Raw genomic sequence first — 26,873 nt, 5'->3', positions numbered from 1 at the left:
TGGATTTGGCATGCAGTTTATAGTCACATAAGCAAGACAGGCCAGGCAGCCTTCTCTGGAAGTACCTGCCAGCCCCATGAAGTGCTGGATGGCTGCCACTGGCTCTCTTGCAAAAACTCCCATGTCCAATTGGGTATCCAGGTGGAAATGCTGTCTGAATCTCTATGCTTGAATGGCTGGAGCTCTGAAGTATGAGATCTGATTATGGCTGGATAATAATGGAAAGCTTCAAGTGTTACAAGCACGTTCAGCCCCTGGAAGTTGAAGAACAAGAGTTTTCATGTACAGAATTCCAGGTCCCACATCTGAACTGGCTTGTGCTGACACACATGGACAAAAGAATTTCTTCCAAAAGCTGTTCAATTTTACTTGAAGAACTCCAGCTCCAGCTGAGGGGAGCATCCTGCTCACCCTGATAACCTGTTTTCCATCCCCTTCACTGACTGGAGTATGAGATCTTATTTTGAGATTGGAATTTTTATGATAATGAATTCTGAACGCTTATCTGAAATCCTCTTACTAGCAAACACCTTATCTACAAATAACCACCCTATAATGTGTTTCTCAACTCTCTGCCATGAACTCCACAAGATGAGCTCTTTTAAACTCATGGTATGACACTTGTTTTCCAGCCTGGGTGTTGGGGCGTTTTTTTTGTCTTACTTGGAAAACTCTCTTTTGTATTCTCTACAGCATGTTCCAAAGTGATTTTTTGGCAGTTCTGTGTGTGCCCAGTTAGGACACATGGGACAGGATGAGGCTTTTTAGCTGGGAGCAGGGTTGGGTATTAGATAATGCTTCTCCAGTAGAGGTGACTTCACTGGTGTGTGTCTCTGCTAACAAAGATGGGTTATCTTTTCTGGTCCCTCAGCAGTCTTGTCTTTAATCTATGGAATGTGTTTTTAAAATACAATTGCCACAAAGCATCAAATCACTTATAAGAAAAAAATACATCCAGGTATACTTATGTGGTTATGATTGTATTTATTGGCTGCATTGTATTGCTATTATCCTACCCCCAAAAAAACATTTTAATGTCTTGTTTTTTACAGAAACATATCAGGCATCATTATGTTTGCATCTTGGTTTTGGCTCTGATACAGCTTTAATTTACCTGAGCTGACTGTTGTGCTGAACTAGTCAGTAATTTTGTATGGACATTCTTTTTTATCCTCTTTAAGCATAAAAATTATGTCTCTGGTGTCTGGACCTCTGGGAATTCCTCCTTTTGGAATACTGAGTTCTTTCCTGCTGCATGCAAGTTACTGGAGACAGCTTGCTTGAAAATACTGACTTTTATCAGAGGTACTCACATTCTCTAAATGTTGTTTTGTTTTGTTCCAGTAACATCTTGTGACAGAAGTCTGCTCCCCTATAAAAACTTGTGATGCTCTGTTTTAATTGCCATGTGGTGGGGAGCAGAGAACATGCAAGCTGCAGCCTTGTGGTGGTTGTGCAAAACTCCAGTTTAGCAAGTCATCCAAACACGGAGCCCAGTGGAGAGCTGCCAGGAGGGAGGAAAAGTGGCCACCATGATTAGATAGGAACTCAGAAGCACAAACTTCCTCAGTGCCAAACCTCTCTCAAGCTTCATTCTGATGAGTTTTGGAATCTCACAGTGCAGAAAACTGCTAAATTCAGCAAGCCTACCTGGAGGAAATAGTCTCTTGCTCCAAGGAGCTGTTTCCTGGCATGCCAGCTGTGCACATGGAAGCATCTGCAGTGGCACAAAGCCTTTTTGTTTACACTGGGGCTTTTGGCAGACACAGTCCCTCAGCACAGCCCTGAGAGATATCCTGTAGTGCAGGGCAGCCCTAATGCCCACTGCTTATGGACAATCCATAGCCCAGTGCTGTGGGAGGACAGCACAAGGATGTCCCCTGTTGTTGATCCCAGTTTTCTGCACAGGAAACTGAAACTCGGTGGAAAGCACCAAACTTTTCAGCTGTCTTTTCATGCTACGTATTTGACTGTGTTCCTGGTGAGAATGCTGACAGGAAATGCATTCCATGTTTTTTTCTTAATAAATGCTGTGGAAATGTAGAATTCAGTAGTAGCAGCCAATGTACAGAACTTCATTGGTGGGATATGTTCATGTTGCAATCTAGTTGTTTGGTGTTTTTTATCTCAGCTCCCAGCCTGGTCTTTCACTTATAGAAGATGTTTCTTTGTGAGATTTTTAGTCACATTTAATTTTTCTATGTTTATGTACTTACTCTTCTGTTTCCTTGTAGAAACTCACACCTGCAAGAGGGGAAATCAATTGTGACCTTAAGTGGGAAACAATCATATGACTCATATAAGAAGTATTGTTCAATTCCCAAAATTAACAGACCAGCAATGTACTGCCCTTTCTATAGTTTCCTTTGTTTATTTTTAATTTAACTTCTCCTGGCTGAGTCAAGCTTTTGGTGCAGGGAGCTGCTGTAGTTCTGTCTGTGCTTTGCATGTCTGTGGATGTGAGGCTGATGCTGAGCATGGGAATGGCTGCATGTGACAAGGTGACAAGGTGACAAGGTGACAAGGTGACAAGGTGACAAGGTGGAGGTTTTAGGACACACTCTCCCTTCAGACCTTCCCCCCCTGACAGGGCTGCAGGGCTCCTGCAGGACAAACCATTAAACTTCCCCAGCTGCATCCTGAAGGGAGGTATTTCACAAAGCAATTGGTTATCACTTTGCACTGTGCACTTGTTTTTTTTACAGGGAGTTTTAGGTGTGTATTGCCCTTCTTGTGATGTGTTCTACACGTGTATGTTCCAGTTGGATTTCTGCTATTTTAAGAGCAAATTCTGACATCTAATTAATTTGCCTGTTTCAAGACTTCCTGTTCTGTATCCTGTCATCTTGAGGCTGTTGGCATCAATCTTGAATGTCTTTAGTGTATTTTGCTGCAGCAGTCCCAGGCCTTTCAGTCTTTGGAGCTCTCAGGTCACACTGCATTGCTTACTCTGCTTACATTGCCCCAGAGCCCACGTGCTTTTTTCTGCATCTTGAGGCTTCAGCCCATCTCTGGCATGTATATTCTAAGGAGTTATAAGATGATGGATACAAAATTCCTAACAATTATTACCACAAGGCTGCTTTTTTTTTACAATTGCTAGGGAACAACAGGCTGTCTCCAAACAGAAGCGTGGCATGAACAGTGTGGTTTAATATCTGATTGTGCAGGTGTGAGCAATAAAAATGAGATAATGAGGACTTTGTGTATTATGGTAGTATTTTATGGAACATTGACCTGGAGTAGTATTAATCATTAACATAAATCAAAATTTATGTTCATGTAAATATGAAGTTTACTAGCCCAGTAAGTTAGCTTACTGTGTGCCACTTGTAATTGGTGAGTGATGTATTTTAATTACCCTGCTTTATTTTTTTTGGACATTCAGCCAATGCAATAATTGCACATGCTTGTGTGTATTTTAAAGCAAGTTTATCTGGTAAATGAGTTGGGAAGTCACTGAAGACTGGGAAATGTTTATGGCTACTGTTGTAACACAGTGCTACTACTGCCAAAAGAGAAAAGAAAGAAGGAAGGAGGGAGAGAAGAGGTAGGCAAGGTTAATATTTCATGCTTCACTGATAGTTGTGCATAAAATGCTCCATTGTGTTTCTAAATGAAAACTGGATTTCTAAGCTTGTCTACCTCAGATGATTACCCATCTTTTAAAAGGTCGGGGGTCATTAAAAATAAGAATAAAACCAAGCCCTAAAACAAAAAAGCAAGCAAAAAACCTTTCCCAAATGAGTTAACTGTTATTATACTGTCACAATGCATTTTCAAAACCACTCCTGAAAAATGGTTGTTGAAAAGGTTAAGAGTGACACAGACTCTTCTTTATCTACTTTGTGATGAAAATTAAACCACAAGCATTTAATGTAAGAATCAGTTTCTTTGACAGTGTTATCCTTTTATAATCCTTCTTTACATATTCCAAATATCAGAAATACTGGGTTTTTCTGTCTATAACACAACAGTGCATCACTGGAACCGTGTTCTTCTGTATTCACTGACCTGTGACTGAAGTGTAAATGACTAAAGTCACGTCTTACTTGGATTTATTGCTGTGTTGTAATTGTCTTTTCTGCTTTCATTTTGAACAATTAATTTCCAGACTTCTCTGATTCCTTTGGCCAGTGGTGCCATTGGCAGCAATTACTGCTGACCAGCAAGAATTGCTTTGTAAAAGAAATTCTGAAGGCAGGCCCTGTGTTCCTGAATTTCAGTTGCAAGACCCGAGTTTAAATTTGACTCCTTAAATATTCGATGAAGTTTAAAATGTATATTAAAAAAAAGAAAACCTAAAATTCTCAGGTGTAAAGCATGTGCTTCAGACACCAAATGGATGGATATTTGGGTTGCCATACTGATGAACATCTGAGAATTCCTGCTTGTTGTCCACAGCTATCTTGCTCAATTTACCTGAGGTACCCAGAGCACAGCGTTGGGTTTTACTGTGGGTGGGTGTGTTAAGAAAAGTTTCTGAGTCCAAGGGTCTCAGAATTTTTAAATTTCCATAAGATTATCTTGATAACACTTGGCTGAAAAGAACAGGATGGAGCACTGTTTTAATGGGTTAAAAAAATAAAAAATTATTTGCACGAGACTGCCAAGTCCACATTCTTCCTAAACTTCACCAGAACAGAGATGTTGGAAGTTGGTTTTGTGAAGAAAACCCCATTCAATGCCATTATTAATCTTGTGCTATTTCTGAAATAAAGGCATTAGCTTGCAGTACTTACTTCTAAATCACCATTTCTGTAGTCTAGCCTGGTTTTGTTCAGAAATGGTCAGAAGAGTATTTGACAGATTTTTGTTGTTGTTGTTATTGTTTTAAACAAGCCACTGGAATGGCAATACTAAGTGTTCTGAAAACACAAGAAGAAACTGTTTTCCCAATGGGTGTAGTTTTCTTTCTAAAAGCCAGTTCAGTTTTTTATTTTTTTTCCCCAGAAGATAAACTAGGAGTACAGTTGCTGCACAAACACTTATTTACAACTTTGAGTTTTCATTATAGCAGCTCATTGAGGAAAGGTGTTTAAAATTACACCATGTTATTATGAGGTTTTAAAAAGGCAAAGCAATGAACTTGAAGTGGATTTTTTTTTTTCAAATGCACGTGTAGATGTGCACCCAGGATTATACATTTACTGGTGTGGGGAGCAGGTTAAACTTGATGAATTTCAGAAAAAAGACTTCTCTGCCTTTGACTTTGGAGGATGAATTTACTGGTTTTAATTGAGGCGTTCCAACATATTTTAAGTTTTCTTGCTGCAGGGTCTTTGTGCCGAGCTTGAGCATCTGGTAATTGAGCATCCCTTGAATCCACAATTAAAGAATCCTTGTCTGTCACTCGGGCAGGATTAGTGCCACTGAGAGATCCTTCAGCAGCTTTCAGCCTCAGGAAGCTCAAGGATGTGGTTGAGGATCTTTCCTTTGGGGGGAAATGTTTCTTAGTGTCTGTTTTTCCATGGCTTTAGGTTTTGAAATGGGAGCTGAGGTGGAAATGTCACCTGGGCAGAGTCTGTCCCCAGCAAACAGGGAAGGATTATTCCTATAATTTATATAATTGATATAATTTACAGGCAGCACAGTTCACAGGTACCACAAGGTGATTATGAAAGGTTCCTCTTGGAGAACACTGCATTTGGGTTCATTGCAAGGTAGAAATCGTAAAAAGTCCTTTATTTTCTATTTCTTCAGAGCTTTAGGATTAAAAGCTGTTGTTTTCTTTGTGACTGAGTTTAATTGTTCACAGCTGATCACCAGAATATTCTGCAACACTGGAAATGGGCTTTTACCTAGAAATCATTTGGAGTGTATTTTAAGTTCCCTGATTTGATTTTAGACAAGGATAAGGATAAATACATGGTTTCTTAGATACAAAATATTGAAAGGCAGGAAGCTGTTACAAAATTCAGTCTATACTTTGTGTTCTGTTTACATCCAGAGATATCCAAGAGTTTCTTCATATTTACAGCTTTATAACATTGTTTTTTTTTCATCGTGCCAGTGAGCATTGTAATTGTTTTATTTTAACTGGAGGTATGCATCTGAGAAAGAAAATTTCCTTTGCCAAAATTCCATACATAAGTGAACGGAGAAATGGTGAAATACTCAGCAGCTGGTGCTAGGTCATGCAAGTCCAGATGGAACAAACTTCCTTCACATAATGTCCAGAACATGGTTCTTTATTTTTAGGGAAGTTTGCAGGAAAAATAATGATGATACATGTTCAAAACAAAGCACGGTTACTTGAATAGTTAGAGCCTACAGAAGAAGGCTTAAAAAAATGAATTTTCGTGCCCAGAGTGATTCAAGGGAGAATTCAATGTTTGGTGAAAGAGTTGAGTTAGAAAGGAAAGCGGATATCTCTGTCAGATGTTTTAAATTTAAAAATCATTTTGGGATCTTTTAATTCAAGTCTTGACAATGGAGTTCAAGTGTTTTCTATTTTGTGTGCATCCTACATAGCTTTGGATTTTATTTGTCGAGGAACAAGTGCACAAATATATTTTGAAGAAAAAAAACCCAGTGTGAGAATATATCTTAAATATAATTACTCAAGTGCAGGATTCTGTAATGGTTAATGGTGTGTCATCTACTGTTCTGTGTAAACCCTTCATAAAATGCTTTCAAAGGATGACTTGTAAAGAATGTTTCAAGTTGTAAATTTTCTGAACAAGCTTTTTCCCCTTTCCACCTCGGCCGTGCTGTCAGAGGTGGTGGATTTCTGATGGAAAGCTGACCAGGTCATTGATACAGAAAACAATGTAAAGTGCAGAGGGAGCAGTCTGTGACTGCACAGACCCAGCTAGAATATTGGTTCGAGTTTTTCTTGTGGACTTGGTTGTGCTCGGGCTGCAAGCCCAGAAGAAAATGATGAATTTCTAATTCTGAGTCATTTCTGATCAAATTTCTGAGATGTGGATATTATGGTGTTGCCATGGTAAGGGTACAAAGGGCTGGAATTTTTTTTTTAATGAAACCTGAACACTTTATAATTGCTGTTCATTATCTTGATAATATTTAATCTTAATATTCACAGCAACCAACAAGCCTTCTTCCTAGGAATTCTAAATCCTCTGGTGCTTTATTAGAAATGGTGGAATTTTCAACATTTTCTTCAATTTTCAACAGACTTTAAAGTGCTCTTTGGGGAAGTTGTCATGGCCTCAAACCACTGGGTGTTCAAGCCCATTTTTGGATACACTGCAGCATCTCCATGTCCTTTTTCTAGCGAGGACACTCAGGAGAATCTGCTCCAGGACCTGTCCCTGCCCATTCAGGATGTCCCAGGATTCTGCTACCAAAGCTGTGTGCAGTGTGCCCAGGGGATATATTGATTTATGCAAATGATTTATTTCAATAGAGAGGGACAAGGCAGGCAGGAGCAGTACAGCTGTGGCTCCAGGTTAGAGAGAGGGAACAAATCTATGAATCAAGCAAAGATGATGTGTTTAGCTTATAAAAATCAGAAGAAAGAAATGTCACTTTTAAACATTGATTAATCATGTCTAGACTTTAGCAAGAAGGCTTGTGGTGATGACATACGAATTTTTTGAAGGTAACAAACCCAGTTCCACTGGTTTAAAACATCATGTGTCATTTTAAAATCTGTCTGGTTTCTTGTTTAGTCTGAAAGCATTTGTGGGAATAATTAAGAGAAAGTTCTGTGTTTCACTGGGCACCTGCAGTTTGGAACAATGTGTAAAGTGCAATTTCAGCACTTGCAGTGTAAGATGTGCTGCCTGTTCTTCAGTGCAATTTCTGCATATCTGCTGCAGATTTTAAAAGGCAATCCAGCTGTAGCATGGAGTCTGTTTGAAGCACTCACCCACCATTAGGGGCTTTTTCTTACAAATTGTCAGCTGGACAATCTGCTTCATTCTTGTCTTCACTGTCTTTGATAGAAGTTGTAGTCTGCTTCCAAGAATTGTGGCAAAGAAGTGAAACAATATGGAAGTGTTGGTTCTTAAACTTCTGGGTTTTTTTCTTGTTGACTGGAGAAGCCACATGACCTCTGGATTATATTCACAGTGGTGCTTTTGTCTGTTTTGGTAAAGCATCTGGTTTGGTAAGGAAACATTTTCCTGTTCTTGGTAGCCAGAGAGTGCTGGTAATCATCCTGGAGGGTAACTTGTATTTATACTAATTTGGAAATTTCGTCTCCATGTTGCTTGCATTTCAAATATTGCACTAATATTTATTACCTTATTTTAAGGAAACTGAGAAACAGTCATTGTTTAATCTCTTGGAGGAGCCTGTTGTCTTTATCCTCAATCTCTTTATTTATAAATTCCTTCTAGTTTATTTGAAAACACAGACTCTGTGTGTAGCCAGTGGATGTTCTCTACTTCAGCTGTTTTCCTCAGCAATCACTAATGGTTGTTTTCTAGTAAAATCATTCAATCTAGGCAGCCTGGGTTAGACACAAGATCACTTTGAAATCAGGGAGACTTCTCACCTGGGACAGGAGTGTGAGACATGCATAGATTTGAGAGATTGCTGTTGACAGCAGCCTGCCCAGGTCCAAAGTCTTTTCTGATGGTTAAAATTTTAGCTCTTGGGTTTCTCTTTGCATTTCCCAGTTTACAGGGCAGATGTTGGTATGAACTTTATGCAGCAGACCTGCTAATAACACATTTGTACAAGAAAAGAAGTGTTTTTAAACAATACCAAAGTGCCAGTGTGCCTTTAGAAGGGCAGGGTTTGGAATGGGCAGAGTGGTCCAGCTTTGTCCAGCAATTCCAGACTCTCAGAAAGGTGAGACATTGTTGTTCCCAGGTGTGAGATGGGGCATCACCTGTGAAGCTGCAAGGCAGTGGCAGCAGCAAGGAGCTCCTGTCACAACTCCTGGCAGACCTAAGGAGTGTTAAAATTGGAAAATCCAGGGTTTGGACCTTAAGAAGCCTGAGCTGCCTTAATTTGACCTACCTTGTATGAATAATTCGGTTTTAATGGCATATCTTGGAAAGTTTTATTTCTTATGAGGCTCTTGCTGCATTCTTTGTATTTTGGCTCATATTTTTGAGCAAAGAGCAGTTCAGAGTTTTGGGGGTTATCTTGTTGAACTGTGGATTCCAGGCTTCATTTATTACACAGAGACCCCTCAAACTCTGCAATTCATAGAGACCTCTTAATGATTTTTTTATTGTCAAACTTTTTAATGATGTTTTTGTTAAAATGTCTGTATATATTGACCATATTACATTATCTTTATAGAAGTCCTGCAAGATTAATTCTTATTTTTTAACTGACATGGGATGAAAAACAAAAGGAGATTAGGCCAGTGTTATCAAAATCATGGATTAATACTGGATGCTTAGCTAGGAATGACTAGGATGTCTTTTCACAGAGTACTTTTTGATGTTCAGAGCAGTCGTTCTCAGATGTAGAAGGGAGTGCTTAGCACTTCTGAGGATACAGACTCACAAGTGTTAAGCTGACTATCTAGAATTTGAAGAATGTAACATGAGAAAACTTTGGTTTTGAAGATTTTCCCAGGCACATAAAAGAAACTGTATATCAGAGGCAGAATTTTAACTGCTGTTCACCTAAGACTACCCAGGTTTTATTGTAGAGGTTCTAAAGATGAAAATGTTTGTTTACAATTTATTCTTTGTGCTCTTTTCAGTTTTTAATATCTGTCTAGAGGAATGAAGCAATTCTGGAAACTTGAGATTTTGACCTATCTGTTTGGTTCCTTGGGTATCTGCATTGTTTAGCAATTCTAGGAATTTATTGTGGGTTTTTATTATTGTTATTACTCTTAATACATACAGGGGTTGTTGGGGTTTTTTTTGGTCTAAATTCTAGGTTTATAATTTTACTATTAAAAATGTTCCTGTGATCTTTGTAGTGGATGTGACTTTAGTCTTCAGTAAAATAAAGGAGGGATACCATATTCCATAAAGGCCATCTCAGGTGTCTTCAGCAAAACTGATCCCTGAATTTCAGCACACTTCTTGCATTCATTTAAAAAGGAAAAAAAAACCCTCACAATTTGCACTTTGCTGTTGAGCTGGAGTTCTGTGTTTGTTCATGCTGCTTGTGTATTGAAAATTCCAAATGTTTGCCATGAAGTTTACAGAAGTAATCAATAAATAGGTGAAAAATATTCTATAATATTCATTTTAGGAGTGAGTATTGAATAATTTTGCAAGTAAGTGCAAGTGATATATGTCTATGTTTGCTTAGGTAAATCATTGGTGAAATAGGTGGAGAAATTAAAATTGTAGAGATGTTTGAAGACACAAGAATTTTAGCTTCAGATTCTAACCTTTCATCCAAATGAAATCTGCTTCATGTGTCAATTTATTCCTGTTATTTCCTGTTCAACACCACAAAGATGCTCTTGAATACTGACTGTATTTGAAGGAATACATTTTCTTTTCACACTGTTTATTCTCTCCACTGATATTTATAGAGCTAAATTTATCTCAGTCTTACCCAAGCCATACTGGGTTTTCCCTGTTTTCTTCATATTTTGCAACCCTGCATGTGTTCACTTGAAACAAAAATAATCCTTGATAACGTTGAAATATTTTTTCATATTTCTGAAAACAATTGGTGTCACTGCTTACCTGTGTCTGTGTGTCTGTCTGTGTGTGTGTGCTCCCTCAGTTTTGCCAGCCTGGAGGATGGCAGCTTTCAAAGGAGAGGAAGCAGCCAACGTTCTTCGTGGTGGTTTTGACTGACATAGACTCAGAGAGGCACTACTGCTCCTGCCTGACTTTCTATGAAGCAGAGATCAACCTGCAGGTAAGAGATTTACAGTAAAAAAATAAAAAAAAAAAAACCTGCAGGAGGAAGTGCCTCCAAAGAATGGATCAGTGTCATAGGAGAAAATATTTTGCAGTTCCTGCTGAGTGTGCATTTCTCTGTCCTACAGAAATCCAGGTGAGCTTGATCCACTTTTTTTTTTGTACGTTTGGAGTTTTCATCTGCTTTGAAAGAAAAAATAAAATAAACCAATAAAACCAGCCAAAAACACATCACAGAATTTCTTTTTCTCCACCACGTTGTTCTTTTCAGATGGGCTAAGCAATATGGTGTTCCTTTCATTTCCCTTCGTGTTTGACATAGCATGGATGAGTCTCAGCCTTGGTCGGGAAGGTTTATTAACTTCTGCTCCCTCTGCTGGCCTGCTCTGTCAGAACAAATAGGCACAAGGATGCTGTAGAGTGCATCCATATTTCTATAAGTGCATTTATTGGCAAGATTTTAAAAACTGATGGAATAATTATTCAGTTTTTAGTTGGGTCAGATTTGAGGTGTCAGCTACTTGGCACTGTTTGTTTTTAAACATGTCTTTAATTATTTTTTGGCAACCTCAGTCTTTCAAAAATAGACATTTTGCTTCCCATTTGATGTAAAGTGCTTCACAGAATATTTGCTGTGACTTAATACTTGAAATCTTTAGAATCTAGAACCTAGGGAAAACCTAATCCAATAGTAATTGCATGACTATGCAGACTGCCATTGTTATGTTTTGAAATATCTTCTTTCCTACAGGAAAATTAAAAAAAATAAGTAAAACCTTGGCACTAAGTATGATGGAATTAGTTAAGATTAAATAAATAGCTGAGTAAAGTAATTTCTTGTTCTTTTAGTGAAGAACTGTATCATTATTGATTATTTTAAGAAAATGTTTTTAATAATCCAAGTGCATTCTGTTCATTTAATACTGGAGTTGAAAGGTTACCCTTTTTGTAGAATAATTGAAAGATGTGTTATAGTAATAATAATAATAATAATAATAATAATAATAATAATAATAATAATAATAATAATAATAATAATAATGGTGTGGTTTTTCTGGGCACAGTTGGAAGCCAGAGAATAAAAGTTATTCTCATTTCATTAGTGCTACAATTTAGTTGGATATTTTTGTCGACTTTTAGAGGGATTGAAAGCAGAAATGTACCCCAATATTAGACGTGTTTTAATCTTAAAGTTTAGTGTAGATCAACTGCCACATTCCTCTTAAAAATTTAATGTCTGTCATATTTCCTTTCTATTATAAATAGAGAGTGAAATATTCTATAGTAATTCTTTCCCAGCTGATAAAAATTTACAATGGCTGAATCTTCCCCACTCTATGTATTTCATAACATAAACTAAATTTAGCAAACTTGTTATTTATCCTGTGGCTTCTAGCAGCTGCTTTTGATTCCCTATCCACATCTTTGAAGTAATGCTCATCACAAAACATCCAGTATTAACTTTTTTCTTATATTGCCTAAGTATTAATACAAAATAACCCCAAAACAATAAAAAACTGAGTGCAGCAGGATGTTGGTTCTCATAATGCCATTCCTGGCTGTGTTGTAAAGAATGCATATTTTTCAGATGAACTTGCTGTGGTGAAATTTATTCTATGACTGCATTGTTTATAGCCAAACTTCCTGTTTCTTTCTGAAACCCAAAGAGAATAATTGAACGTGCCCTGTTCCATGGTCATTAGAGAATTCAGCACGTGTGCAATCTGTAATGAAACCAAAGCTCACAGAGCATTGGGCTGTGACACTGATATTGATTTAACCATTCTGCTTCCTGCTTAATTAAACAATCTGTGAAACAACTTGAAATGAAATCTAGACAGTTCTTTGCACAGATAAATACAGTTCATTTTTTCCTGAACTGAATGATGTAATTTACTGAGGCAAAAGGAAGATGAAATGTCAAAAAAAACCCAAAAAAACCCACAAAACCATTTCTTTCCCAGTAGCCTTCACCAGGTAAACCTTGCTGATACATGAGACTGGTTGGAATTCAGCCAGAGCAGCAGATGAGATGTTTGCCTTGGCAGAATCATCTTAAAAAAAAAAAATAAAAAGGAATCAACCACTTGCAAGTTTCTGTGGTTAATTAAACTGGGAATTGAAAACAAACTCATTTCTCAGCCTGTGAATGCTACAAGAGAACTATCAAACCTTTTTGGCACCTTCTGCATAATGATACAAACCTTTTAGACACAGTTGAGTCTGAGAAGACTCAAGGGAAGACTGGAGTCAAGAAGATTTCTGTTGCTTTGGGTCCCTTCATCCCTGCTTCAGTTGTTTGTTACAGGATAATTTGTAAATAAATGCTTCCAGAAGTGTAAGGAGTTTGTACAAACTGGAATACAGAAGTGGTACCATGATAAGCTAGGGTGCAGGATTAATACAGCAGGAGAAAATGCTCCTCCCTGCTGTCTCTGAATTCTGCATTCAGTTTTGTCTCTGGCATGTCAGAACAAGTTTTCCAGAGGAAAGCACAGGCTCTACTGATCAATCAGCTATCTCCAACTTCTTACCCCTGCACAGAAAGTTGAATGCTGTTTTCTTTGGTGGCATCTCTGATTCATCCTTTGCATTGTTGCAGTTCTCACTGATCCAGAATTGATTATCTGCATGAGTGCTGGTCAGTTTGATTAGCAATCAGCTCTCAAAAAGGTGTGATAACATAAAAAAAGATTGTTGTGAACTTTAGGCTGATTAATACTCCATATCTGTAGGCATGAGTAAGATGAACACACTCCATTAAATAGAGGAATGGAAGTCACTTGGTGCTGTGTGATTTCAGGTGATCCAGCTTTGCCAGGGATGAATTGTTGTGGTTTAGGATGCTTGTCTTACTTGGCCCAGTAACATTTGCTAAAGTTAAATAAGGATATGTTCCTCATCTGGGTTTAAAACGAAGCATTAGAAAGTTTGACCTTAACAGCAGAATAAATGGGATTAAAGCAGAATAAATTGGATTAAAGCAGAATAAATTGTCACACCCTGCCAGAGGCAGTTCAGTTAACAGTGATGAAGCTGTCAATTAGAAGCTGTCAATTAGAAGCTATCATTAACTAAATGCTGTCATTAGCTAAATGCTGTCATTTGGAGCCATCCTGGCTATGTTGCAGAGCAGTTTTATGTGCAAGGTTTCTCTGCCACCTCAAGTTCCTACATGAGTGTAAACAAATCTGAGACACTGCACTGCTTTGTCCTTCCAGCCTCTTGTGTTCCCAGCACATGCTGAGACACTCCAGCAAACAGGGCTGGGTGCCTCATTCACTTCTGCAGGAATTAGGATGAGGAGAGTAAGTGAAAACATTTCTATTTCCCTTTCTCTCACAGTTGTTTTTGGTTGTTTTTTTTAGGGGAGCTGGGAGGATTTGGAGGTGTGTGATGTCCCATTGCTGTATTTTGATTGCTTCTGTGGACTTCAAACTTCATAGGTTTGAAATCCACTTGAAATGTCATTGATTTGGAAAAACTTTGTCCTATCAACCAAAAGAAAGTCTACTTAGTTTATTTTTCTGGCAGCTGAAGCCAGAACCTGTTGAGCAGCCAAAGCATGTTCAGAAGAATAATAACTTAAATCTACAGAATTCACCCATAAAACTCAGTTTCTCTATGTTTGTAACTTTATTAATAATTTTAAAAGTATATATTTGTATACATATGCATGCATACATTAACATGTTTAGTTCTGTGTGGTGTGCACAGTTTGCTGAAATGAGGCTCTTATTTCTAAGAGCAGTTTCTGCATGTTACCACTTAGCAGACAAGGACTTGATTTAATACTTTTGACTCAGCAGATACTTCTGGTGACCTCAGTTGTGCTTCTTAGCAGTTACGCAGTTAGAATTTATATTAACAATGTTTGGAAGAGCACCACAGATAGAATCTTTAAAAAAAAAAAAAAAAATGTTGACTCAGATAATTTAGGAATATAATGGTCAATTTGTGCATTGCTTTGCACTTGGAAAGAAATTTGCCCTCTCTTCCCAACGCCACAATTAACAAATTAGAGGATGATTTATGCCAGCAATTGAGCCTGTGCAACTGCATTTCTTGCATTACAGAAAATCTGCTCAGTGAGGTCAGCAAGCACCCCAAACATTTGTTTATAACAATCTTGTTACAAGATTGGATCGTTCTTGTGGGTTGTCTCGAGTGTATGTGTGTTAAAACATTGGGATCACAAATATAAGATTAAATATATCACTCTGGAAAATGGACATAAGTAATAATTCACAGCTCTCCTGTTTCCTGCCATTCACATTCTCTTCCTCTCTGCCCTCCCCTGCAAAAAGAGGAAAAAGAACTTGTAAAAACCAAACCATAAAATGGCAGATTCACAACATTCACAGCTATTTCCTGAGTCAAGGGAAAAACTGCCAACAAAATGATTGTGCTTCATCAAGTTATAATTTTTCAGCTTGGCCTGGAGTTGGTGATCCTGCTGTGCTGAAGCATATGCTGCTCCATGAGTCACTGATGTTTGGGTTTCACCAGAGGCTGAGAACACTCAGTTCATTTGTACCTGTTTTGTGTGGGAAATCTGACCCCCCCCTTTGGATATTAGATGAGCATGTTCTTCCTAAAATGAAGTTGAATAATTTTTTTGTTAATATCTCAAACGCTAAATTTATTCTGAAAGTTTCTTCATATAGTCAGTGCCCCAAAGCACATTTGATGTTAAAAGAACTCCTCAGTTTTAAAAGAAATGTTTGGTATGTTGCATCATCATCTTTCTGGATCTACTGAAAAGTGGCTGTTGTGACATCCTATGGAGATTTCAGTAATGCCTTCTTTCCTTTCTATTCTGGTGTAAAGGCCAGCTTGCAGATAATTTTCTACATAAGAAACAGAGTTGTATTTTAATGTCCTTTTATTCATTTAAGGTCCTCTTTTAGACCAGGATTCAAAGTTGAGACCAGTTGTACAGAGGAAATCATAATTCCATCTTCATAATTCTGGCAGTAATTTCTCCAGCCCTGTTCATCCCCTGGCTCCTGCATTTGCACACACATCCCCAAGCTGAACTCTTGCTTTTGCAGGGTACAAAAAGTTGTGTTGGGTAAAGGTCACCTTGTCCTCTTAACTGCTGTGTTTTTGAACAGAGGCCCCAGGTTCAGCTCTCAGGACAAGGAGATGCTATCTTTTAAGCTGAGGCATTTCTTTGTCAGTAGAGATCAGATTCAGCTGACTTTCAGTAGTACAATCCTAATTTAGCAACTCACTGGAAGTCTTTTCAGTGCATGTCTCCATGTGCAATTCAAAGGGATTAACAGTGTTTTAATTAGCCAAAACAATCTGTGTGTGTACAATTTTGCCTTGGTGTATGTCTACATATGCTGTTCTATGTTATTTAAAAAAAAAACATTATAGGGAGTTAAAATAGGGTATGAATCTCAGCATTCTTGGATTTGAGTTTTGCCATTTGTTCTGCATCCATTTCATAGGTGCCTGCAGTTTTCTCACCTTCATTTACGTGTGCAAAGTTAGAAAGGGTGGCATTCATGGATCGAGTTAGCTGCCTTTGGGAAAATTCAGAAAGGTTTAGTAAACCTGAAGCTCTGAAATGATGTTTGCTTATGCATAGTTCCTGCTGAGGACCTGGTTCTGCAGTTCTTTCCCATTCCTCACTGCTAATGTTAACACATTAAAAGCAAGGCTTTTGCACAATGCTATTGATAATTATTAATATATAAGATTATTGCCCTGTGGGATTTCAGCATTTTCAGGGCAGCTCAGTGGCATCACCTTGGACTTGCCAGATCCTGTGGGGTTTGCATATCCCAGTGGCCTTTTCCAGAGAGACACTTTGGCTGGGAGGCTGCACTGGAATGTGCAAAGTGTGGGTGTGAGGTTATTTTGATTCCAAAGTGCTTTCCATGTTTTTATGTGATAATCCACATCAACACCTTCTGGAGCCTTTCAAAGTGAGGTGTATTAAATGGTAAACATCTAATAGATTGTGGTGCTGTGAATTTTGTGTAGTGCTGCAAGGTGCATTGCAAACTCTTTCCTCTTTACAGTAGCACACACGGAGTGAACAAGGTGACCTGTCATAAAAACTTGAGATTACTCTATTGGATAAGTTTATGATCTTCATGTCATTTTCTGTCTTTGATCCTTATCTTTTTTAGTTGATAGGCTCCTTACTGTGCATTACTACAACACTTTCAAATAATTAAATCAAGATAATGGCTTTTATGCTGGTTTAATTTTTTCCAGGGTCAGTTTAGCTGGTTCTGTTGCATGTAGGCAAACCAAAAAGCAGATCTGTTCACCTGTGGTTTTAGCTCAGTACAGCAGATTGCAGATTGCAGGCACTTCTGACTTCTGGCAGCAGTCAGCTTAGTTTATTTTAACTTTCATACATGTGTTAGAATTTATTGGATACATGCATTTATATACTGCGACAAGTAAATAAAATTAATTGATGCTGAATGTTTTTTGGCCTTTGATTGTTCATAAAGCAGCTAAGCCTGTATTTGGCTGCAAATAAGACAAGCAGACACCAAGTCACATGAGGAGAAAGGGATCTGTCCCAAATGAGTAATTGGCATAAGATTACTAAAGTAAACTTCAAATAATTTTTCCTAAAATAAGAAATTGAGCATGGTCTCTAAATCTTTGCTGGGCAGTTAGTAGAAAAACAACAGGCTTGCTGAACTTGGCATCATTTCAATGCAAAATTTTGCATAGGGCAAACTGGTTTTGACATAATGAAGTCCTGGAGTGCAAGTTTTGCAATGAGAAATGTTCATTCTCTTTCGAAGGGTGAACGAATTATTAAAGCACAGCTCGAACTTCACTTTCTGCTCACATTTGATTTCCTTTGAGTTTCAAATGATGCCTGCCAGCTTCCACCCTCAGAACAGCACAGCTACATCTAATTAAATTGATATTCTATTTAAATATTTAAATAACCTTATTTTTTCTCTGCTCAACATGAATCAGACCTGGCATTCCAGATTCTGGAATAAATGGTGGCTGTGGTTCATGTGTGCAGTAATTCAGTTACATGGTGATGGAGCAAATGATAATGCTGCACTCAGTAGTAAAGAGAATTTTTTGGTACCATGTTGGTAGGTCCTTGGGATCTTTCATAATTGACTTTGGTTCCTAATGTTGATTTTGGCTAGATGGTTATCTTGAAGTTCAATGTCAATATTTAGAAGCAGAGCTGACATCTTAAAACAATGTGATTGTTGTGGCAAAATTAGGGTTTTAAAAGTTCAAGAGGAAACCTTAAAGTTTGAAGGCTAGATCATTGCAATTAATATCTCCGTTTAATAAAAGAAGATAAGGTTAATATGAGTAAAGTTGGTTTTTAAAGCCTTGGTTTTTGGCTGCCACATCTGTTGCCTTTAAATGAGTTTCAGTTTTTCACTCAAGTAGCACAAAATCAGTCACCTTTTCCTTCTAGAAGTTTTAACATTTTTTTTTAAGCAGAAATTGAGACTTGCATGACAGAGTCTGGCTTTGTCCTGGTTTACCCCATGCAACATTGAAACATCAGTGTCAGCCAGATGGGACTTAGAGAAATGTGGTTTCATGGGAGTGAGTGGGAAGCAGAAATGGTTCACAGTCCATTGGCTCTCCATGGAAAACTTGGAGTGTAAGGTCAGCATTTATCAGAAGTCATGTACCCCACAAATGTCTTAACTTAGACATAAATGTACATGAAATGAAAATAATTCATGGCTGCAAGTACCTGTTTCCTTGTTACATGCATGTTGCAGTTGTGTATTTAATATTTAATTAAATAATTATATTTAATTTATTTAATATACATTTACTTTATTTAATATACATTTCACTATTAAGAAAGTATTTTGCTCTTGATCGACTCCCATTTATTTGAGGGAAATATGCAATATTTTATTATCATAATTACCCTTTGTTTAATACTTCTTCTTCTAATACCAAGCTTTCAAAATCTTATCTCTTTAGTTGATAAAATGCTGCAAACTGTGCTCAGCTTTCCACTTCTTTATAGATGTAGAGAGATTTTTAGAGCAAAAGGACACTGATTAAACAAAACAATATCTTAATTAATGTGTATAAATCCCACAAGTATTCAATTTGAACTGCAATGATGGAGAAAGTATTAAACATTTTTCTAGGATCTGGGACATCATGCCTGATCTTCTGGTGACTGCAGTTGTCAGTTACCTCATTAAAAAAGTTTCAATAATAAGATTAAATTTGTCTGGTTTGGGCTTGATGCCATGTACATCCCTTGGCTAACCTGAGGAACAAATTGTTTTCAGAAAACAAGGAAACAAATAAATAGCAGAGTGATGATGAGCAGTGGTGATCACAGTTAATTTTTTTAAACTGTTTGTTATCAGTCAGGGGTCAAAGCTGGTTTAATGCATTTATTAATTCAGCTGCTTTTATTGAGCAGGTTCATAAACTATGGAGTGATTGGTTGGTTATTGTATATTTTAATTTTCCCCATCACTTGAGGTCACAAAGATGTTCAGTGGCTACTTCTCCTATAAAAGAGGAAAGGCCAACAATTGCAATGTGTGCACTCCCTAGTTCTGTACTCTCCATTTTGTAAGAACCTGTGAAACTGATTATTGTGTCGTTCTGGGAGTTGTGTATATAGATTTTTTTTTTTTTTTCCACACACATATATTTTGATGTGGGTATGAAACTTTGTTAAATACTTGAAAACATTTGAGTTTATATATATCTATATATTGGTGTTCTTTAACTGTACTGAACACACACATTTTTTTGGCTGCTCTCTTAAGAGGTCACTTTATAGCTAGGGCAACCAAATTGAGCAAAATGAAATTGCATCCTGTGACCTTCAAAAGAAGTTTCACCATTTTTTGAGTTGTTTATCAAATATTATTAATGCAGGAAAAGAGAGGAGGAAAAAAAAAGAGAGCAAGTAAATAAATCAAACCCTGTGCTCTAAAACCAGGTAAGGTTTTTCTGTTCAAACTTATCATATTTCCTCAACCATGTTCTACCTATGCAAGAAATAATTGCTTGTTTCATTGTATTTTAATTTTTCAAGGATTTAATTTTTTGTTTGTTTGTTTTAGAACTGGCTATCTTAAATTTTCCTATACTTTTTTTTAATGCCATGTGACATAAATGTCAACATTCAGTACTGTGATGTTGCATGTAAGTTTTTCTTATGGTTTGCAACATCTGGGAAATTTTTTGGCAAAACTGCTCTAAGGACATAAGTCAGCCATAGCTTACAGATCTCTGCATTATATTCTCCTTATAACTTTAGAAACCAAGTCAGGATGCAGAAGAAAAGAAGATTCTGGGTGTGACAGGCAGGGAACAGGGCTCTGATGGGCTTTGGTCGTGTCTCAGTACAAGGGACCAAATATTTTAATCATGGTGAAATGTGTAACCACAGGTCATGCAGTTCTTTGATACAGTTAATTAATCTCAGTTATTCTGTAGCCTGTGGAAAAGTCTTTTTCAGGACTTTATTAATTGGATGTTAAAAAAGAAAAATTATTGGTTTGCTTCTCAAGGCACAGGTATTTCTGGACTAGATTTTAGATGTTTGTCACCTGTTAAACTAAATGGGTTGTAAAGGATCTGGAACACTGGTTTGCTCTCTAGTCTTTCTTACACTTTTCTAAATTCAGCTGTTCTCAAAGTTTGCTTATCTCAAATAAATAAAAAGTGAAAAATGTGGGGGGAAAAAAGGGATCTCTTTCAATATTAATTAACCAGGGCAAAATCAGGGACGGGCAGCAGAGCTGGTGAAGGGTGTGGAGCACAAATCTGATGGGGAGCTGGAGAAAAGGAGGCTCAGGTGAGACTTGACCTTTGTGTAGCACTCCAGGAAAGGAGGTTTAAGCCAGGTGAGGATCAGTCTCTTGTGTCAGGCAGTGATGAGAGGACAGAGCCTCCAGGGGAGGTTCAGGTTGGACATCAGGAGGAATTTCTTCACACAGAGGGTGCTCAGACACCGGGATGGGCTGCCCAGGGAGGTGTTGGTGTCACCTTCCCTGCAGGTGCTCAGGAATAAACTGGATGTGGCACTCAGTGCCATGGTGTGATTGGCAGGGTGGTGTTCAGTCCTAAATTGTAATCCCAGTTTCCTTCCTGAATGATTCTGTGGCTCTGTGATTCTGTAATTTAAATTCATCTGTCAATCTGTGTATCCTTAGCAAGGCTTTCCATACCATTCATTTATCCTTAGTTGTAAACTGAATGCTGCATATGTAAAATAAAAAGTTATTGTAAAAAGCCCCCAGTATAAAAAACTCTTTCATTTTGTTGTTTTTTATTAGAGAATATTGTATCCTTAGATAGGAAAAGGGATACAGAAAGATGAAATGTGTGTGTGTCTGACCAGAAGTGTAAATAGAATCACATTTGTGGCTTTACTGCTTTGTAATTAGTATTGGTAGAAAATGCTTGTGCTGTTAATACTTTGTTTGAAAAGTAGGTTAAAAGTCATGTGTTTGAAATGATTATCTACTTAGTCTATGACTCCTGCTAATGTGCCTGTCAGAATGTTGAGCCAGGGAAGAAACCCAGCAGTCACATTGCATTTTTCTGTAAATCTTTTATGAAGTAGGAGAGAGTGGTTTAAGTGTGTAAATGCTTCATTGATCGGTATTGTGCTGCTGTTGTGCCCCAAAAGCTTTAAATCTAATTATGAATTAATTCAAGACTTGTTCTGGAGTTGTGTGGATTTTATTAGAAAGGTCTTGTATGGAAACCCCGAGGTTTCATTCTCTTAGTACCACGTGAATATGGAGGAGCTTCCACGTTCCCTTGCCTTTAGAGATGTATTTTAATTTCATTTTTCTGAACCTCAGAATCCACAATTTGTCAGATATCCAGAAACTCTTGCCTTGATGCCTGGAACTCATACTTTCTCTTTAGAATGGCTGATAGAGTAAACTTCTGCTGATAATTAAAACATTTGGGGATTTTTGGGGGCAGAGGGAGGGAACTGTAATTCCTGTAAAAGCTCTCCCTGCCAGCATTAAAATGGATGAAAATTAATGAACCTGTGTGGGATGTGTGACTGTTGAGTTATTGTGTTTCTCTCGAATTTGTGAATCCCAATTTTAAAAATCCCAATTTTAAAATCCCAATTTTAAAATCCCATCTTAAAAATGAGAAGCAAACTTGACTAAGCACATCCAATGCAAATGCATTGCTTGACATTTAGGCAAAATTGAATGTGGAAAGCCAAGTGTTTGCCCATATGTGTTGTTGAACCACCAGGTTTTATTTTGGTATGAAAGTGTTGTATTAACTAATTCATTTTGACTAAAACCAAAGTATTCTCTTTTTACATCATTTTAACCTGAAAGCTGAATTGTGGGTTAGAATTTGCCAAAATAAAGTGTACATTCTGAATTGAGGTTGTGAAATAAAGCTCGTGAACTCCCAGCATTCCTGGCATTTAAGAGCATTTTTATCAGATTTTGTCCATTTAGGAGAAATGTTGGAATTTTTTAAAAGAAACTGAAATGATGAGTAGTAGTGTGACAGAAATAGAAGGCAGATATTTCATGTTGTCATATGAAAATGGACATAATTTTTCTCGTGTTCCTAATTAAGGTAATACAGTGATTTTTGCTTGGAAGAATGCTTGGTCAGAGGAACAAATAAAAGAAATTTGGTGGGTGGTGTGGGGTTGGAGACAATTACATGCAGAAATTGGAAAGCAAGGACATTCTGTCATCTGAAAACTTAATTTTTCAAAGAATGTATGGAATTTTAGAAATGAAAATATTTAGTGACATCTTCACTTTTGGCTATGAATAATAATAAACTATTTGTGATTGAATAAGTTCTGGCAAGAAGATTACAGCCACTTGCACAATATCATGACCAACTGCAAGTTTATCTGGACTGTGCTGTTCTCTTTTTTTTTGTGACCTTAATGGTTCCTAAGTGTGAGGAATTTTTTTTTTCTTTTTTTTTGAGAAATCTGAATCAGTTTTCTGTGAAGAAATTTCTTTAAATTCCAATTTCACTAGGTCAGGCTGGAGATGACATTACAGATAATTTCAGCTGTAATGTTAGTGGGAATTCTGTAAGAAATTGAATTCTGTTAATATGAGGAGGACAACCAAATGTTCTTTTGTGAAATGCCTGATGTCTGTATTTGGAGAGATTGTAAATCAGCTGACACTTTGATGTGGAAGGATCCTGTTCTGTGATCCCCTTCACTATTTAAAAGGGAATATTTAATGGTAAACTCTGTCTTAAGAGAATTGTATTTTAGGTTCGTTGGTGTGTAACTTCCCAGGTTGAGTTTTAATAAACTAAATTTCAATCTAGAAGCTTTGGGGAGTTCAGGCAACCATTGCAGTGTGCTGCTGTTGCTTGGTTTTGTTGCCAGTGTCAAATAATTCAGTACTTTTCTGAAGCTCAGAGAAATGTTAACTTTTGGTCAAAATGCTAACATTTTGGGTTTGAGTTTTCTTCCTGCTTTTTAATTTAAGTGTTTCTCTTTTCAAGGGAACGAAAGAAATTGAAGGTGAAGAGGAGTCTGGTTTAATTCAGCCTGCAGAAGTGTTTGCTCCTAAAAGTCTGGTGTTGGTGTCCAGACTAGATTATCCGGAAATTTTCAGGGTAAAGAATTTGCATTTTCTATTTACAATGTATCAGCAGAAAAATCTGGTTTAAAATCAGTAACGATCACAGTCCTTTTGATTTAAAATATCTCACTCAGGATTTATTTGGGAATTTAAAAGCAAAAGTAGCTTTAGATAAACTAGATAAAATTCAATATCTGTGACAATAAATAGCCCTTCTAGGTTAAAGTAGTGGCTTTTTACCTTCCAAGCAGTTTTAAAACTACACAGAAGGAGTGGTGGAGATTTTTCTGGGCTTAATGTACTCTCTAATGAAAAGAGTTATTAGGATAAAACCAGACAATATTTGACTAACTATGTAATAGTAAATTAACAATGAAAATCTAGTTGTCCTCCATACAGAAAGCAAAATGTCCAAGCCTCTTCCAGACCAAATTAAGATGCATGGCAGAGATTTAGGACCTTGGCTTACTTTCAGCTGGTGAAATGTGACTTACCTGAGATAAATGAAAAGCTTAAATTTCTCCTAAGCTAATACATATTAACAGAAACAAATAAAATTCAGTTTACAGATCAAGGGAAATCATTCAGCAGTTGTCTTTAGGCATTAAAGGTGAGAGATTAGAAATCCTCACAGCCCAGTGTTCTGTCTCTCATAGTGGCCCAGAGCAAATGCAGAGCAAAGTGTGTAAGGATAGGACAGGCTGTAGAAATAATTCTACAAAATGCTTTCCTAATTCAGCAGGAATAATTGCTAAATGACATCCTGAACCAGAGGTGTTGGTTGTATGGGGTTTTTCTATAATTAGTTTACTTTCTTAACGTTCATATTTTACAACAACCCACAGCATAGAGTTTCACTGTTTAACTATGTGTGATATGAGAAGTTGCTGTTGGAATTATTTCTAAGAAGAGAATTACTAAAATATTTGCTGATTTGTCAAAGTTACAGCAGTTAAAAGGCAAAAGATTCTGTGGAGCTGTTATTTCCTTTTGTCCTAAGGCTTCTTAGAATGTCATGTTGATCTGGATTAAATTATTGGTAAAAATGCTCAAGCTGTATCTATGATTTCTCAATCAAAAATGGATCCATTAATAAAATATTCTGAAATGTTAATAGACTATTAATATAAAATATATTTACATTGATAAAATAAAGAATTTCAGTTAAATAACTTATGGAGTTGTTAGTGATTGATACTGGTCTTAAAATGAGCCTCAGAAGTTCATTAATTAATCAGGGTTCTGCTCTGGAAACCAGACAGGTTTGAATCCATTGGAGTTGAAAGCACAGATGAATCTGTGTTGTTTTTTATCATTTTTAGCAGTAACTTATAACTAAACACTTCTGTAGCAAGCAAAGCAAAAATATTATGCCTAGAATTTCTTTGAAAAATAACATACATCCCTTGTAAGTAAGCCAAGCTAATTTTTTAAAATCAATTATTGCCTCTGTGGCAAAATTACTTTGGTTGGAGAGTATTTCACTGCACAAAGAATTAATTTATTTTAAGATTATACACATAGATCTTTGAATAATTTGCCATCTTCCTTGCCTTTATTGCAGTCTGATGTATTTTGTCAACCTTTCTAGGCTTGCCTTGGCTTGATCTACACCGTGTATGTGGACAGCCTGAATGTGTCACTGGAGACTCTCATTGCAAATCTGTGCTCCTGCCTTGTCCCTGCCTCTGGAGGGTCTCAGGTAAATGGGGAGGGGTAGGGGGGGGTAAAAGAGTATTTTTCCAGTTAATTGAATTTATGAAGAAAACAAAAAATAAATTCTTGAGATATTTTTGAAGAAAAAGAGATCATAGTTCAGCTGAGTGCTTTCCCTGTGGCCTGTGAGTGCTTTCCCTGTGGCCTGTCTTCTAAAGACAGCAAAAATTCCATTCCAGGATAAGGTCAAAGGGTTAATTTTGTCACTGAGTTGGCTTTTACAGGGCACATTAACAAATTAAGCAGTTTGTATAAGTTTAGTTTTTAAATAATAAAGTGTTCAGGAATATTTTTGCTTGCTAGAGAAATTTTTTTAAAGGCTTTTTTCTTTGCCATTTTCTAACATAACCTTGATATCAGTTCATTTGTGCATGTTGTTTTCTTGATGGAGCTCAGGATTCCACTGGTCATTTCTTTGATAACTCATTTAAATTTCTATGTTCATAATTTGTTTTTTAAATGCTAAATAGTAACTCAAATGTTATTTCTTCAGAGGAATTAAATATTGCGAATAGCCCATGCATTCAAAACTTAAAATAAAGTTTTCTAATGAATAGACTTTTTTCTGCTTTTCACTTGTACTTTCTGTGAGCAGAAAGTCAGGTTTGTTTCTTGATTTACTTTTTACAAATTGTTCCTATACATTTGTGGAGTTTTGATAAGCCACTTGAGTCTTCTGTGTTTGGTTTTTGCTTTATGCTGTGACACTGATGGGAAATTATGATCCTTATGATGAGGCACACCAGAAAACTACACGTGCAAATGGCAATTTTAGAGTCAATTTACACACACAGCTTCCCACCCAACCTATGGATTTCCAATCCTCTTGAAATCTTACAATTCCCTAATTCTGTTCTGGTTTTCCCAGAGCTTTTCTGTGCTGGTTTTTCCAGCAGTTTTGGCTGCTGTGGAATTTCTCTTGGTGCAGAAAGTGTCAGAATGTCCTGGCAGCTCAGTCAAGCTCTGCCTTACTGCTCTCCAGGCCACCACATCTCTGTTTTTTCTATCCTAGGCTTTTGGTTTTCAAGGAGGGTAATCAGATTTTATCTCCTCATCAGAAACCCTCTTTTCCAGTGGTATTTGAGCCTCATATTTTTGGTTTTGGTGATCCACTTGAACTTCTGGCTCTGCTTCTATCCTCTCCTTTTTTTTCTGGTCCATAAATGCAGCTTTTCTCAGTGGCTGTTTGCTCTGTTAGAAGAAGGAAAAGTCGTGCTCCTCTGGTTGTTCTTCCTTCTGCTTTCTCTCTTCAAATAAAATGCTCACTCATTTCCAGCTTAAGTTTGCTACTGCCAAACTGGCATTTAAATCAGAGATTAAGTGTTTCTCTTTTCTCTCTTAAGCCTTATGCTTCCAGGGCTGAAGGTGAATTATAGTGAATTATAGTGAATTATAGTGAATTATATACCTTAGAGTGGGAGCACTCTGGTGGCATTTATTTCCAGAAGCAGTCAGCTCTGAGATGGGTTATTGAAGTGCTGGGGCAGAGCATCTCTGCTACAGCTCAGAGACTGCTTTGGGTTTATTGGGGAGATTTTTGGTTTTAAATACCTGCTGTGCAGCAGCCAGGGCTTGCTACCTGCCTCCATTGCTGCCATACAGAGTGAAGATTTACCCACAGGAATGCCCCCCAGCCCATGGGGGTCTGGTTAGAGGGAGCTGCTTGGCATCACTCAGTGCTTGAATGCCATGTGGATTTTCTCACAAGGGTATTTTGCAATTGCAGTGCTGCTTAGGATGTGATGTGTGCACTCCTTTCACTCCCATTTCCTGCCTCCCTCAAGGGAGGTATGTTCTTGTGCTGGAAAGGTAACTGAAGTTGTAATTC

The 26,873-nt window shown here is 37.3% G+C and overlaps 1 protein-coding gene across 7 annotated transcripts in view; it reads left to right on the top strand.

Annotated features, from left to right (window-relative positions):
- SBF2 (SET binding factor 2) overlaps nucleotides 1-26,873 on the top strand; it is a 231,263-nt gene that overhangs the window by 85,134 nt on the left and 119,256 nt on the right. For all 7 annotated transcript variants that reach the window (XM_088175608.1, XM_014876284.2, XM_014876287.2 and 4 more), the window contains 3 exons: nucleotides 10,627-10,764; nucleotides 23,250-23,363; nucleotides 24,921-25,031. In XM_088175608.1, coding sequence (XP_088031734.1) covers nucleotides 10,627-10,764; nucleotides 23,250-23,363; nucleotides 24,921-25,031 — 363 coding nt within the window. The remainder of the gene's footprint in view (nucleotides 1-10,626; nucleotides 10,765-23,249; nucleotides 23,364-24,920; nucleotides 25,032-26,873) is intronic.

The sequence above is a fragment of the Sturnus vulgaris genome, chromosome 18, assembly GCF_052056855.1.
Source record: "Sturnus vulgaris isolate bStuVul1 chromosome 18, bStuVul1.hap1, whole genome shotgun sequence".
NCBI classification, from domain to species: domain Eukaryota; kingdom Metazoa; phylum Chordata; class Aves; order Passeriformes; family Sturnidae; genus Sturnus; species Sturnus vulgaris.
The sequence above is the reverse complement of the archived record's forward strand: the minus strand, read 5'-3'. Positions and strand labels throughout refer to the sequence as shown.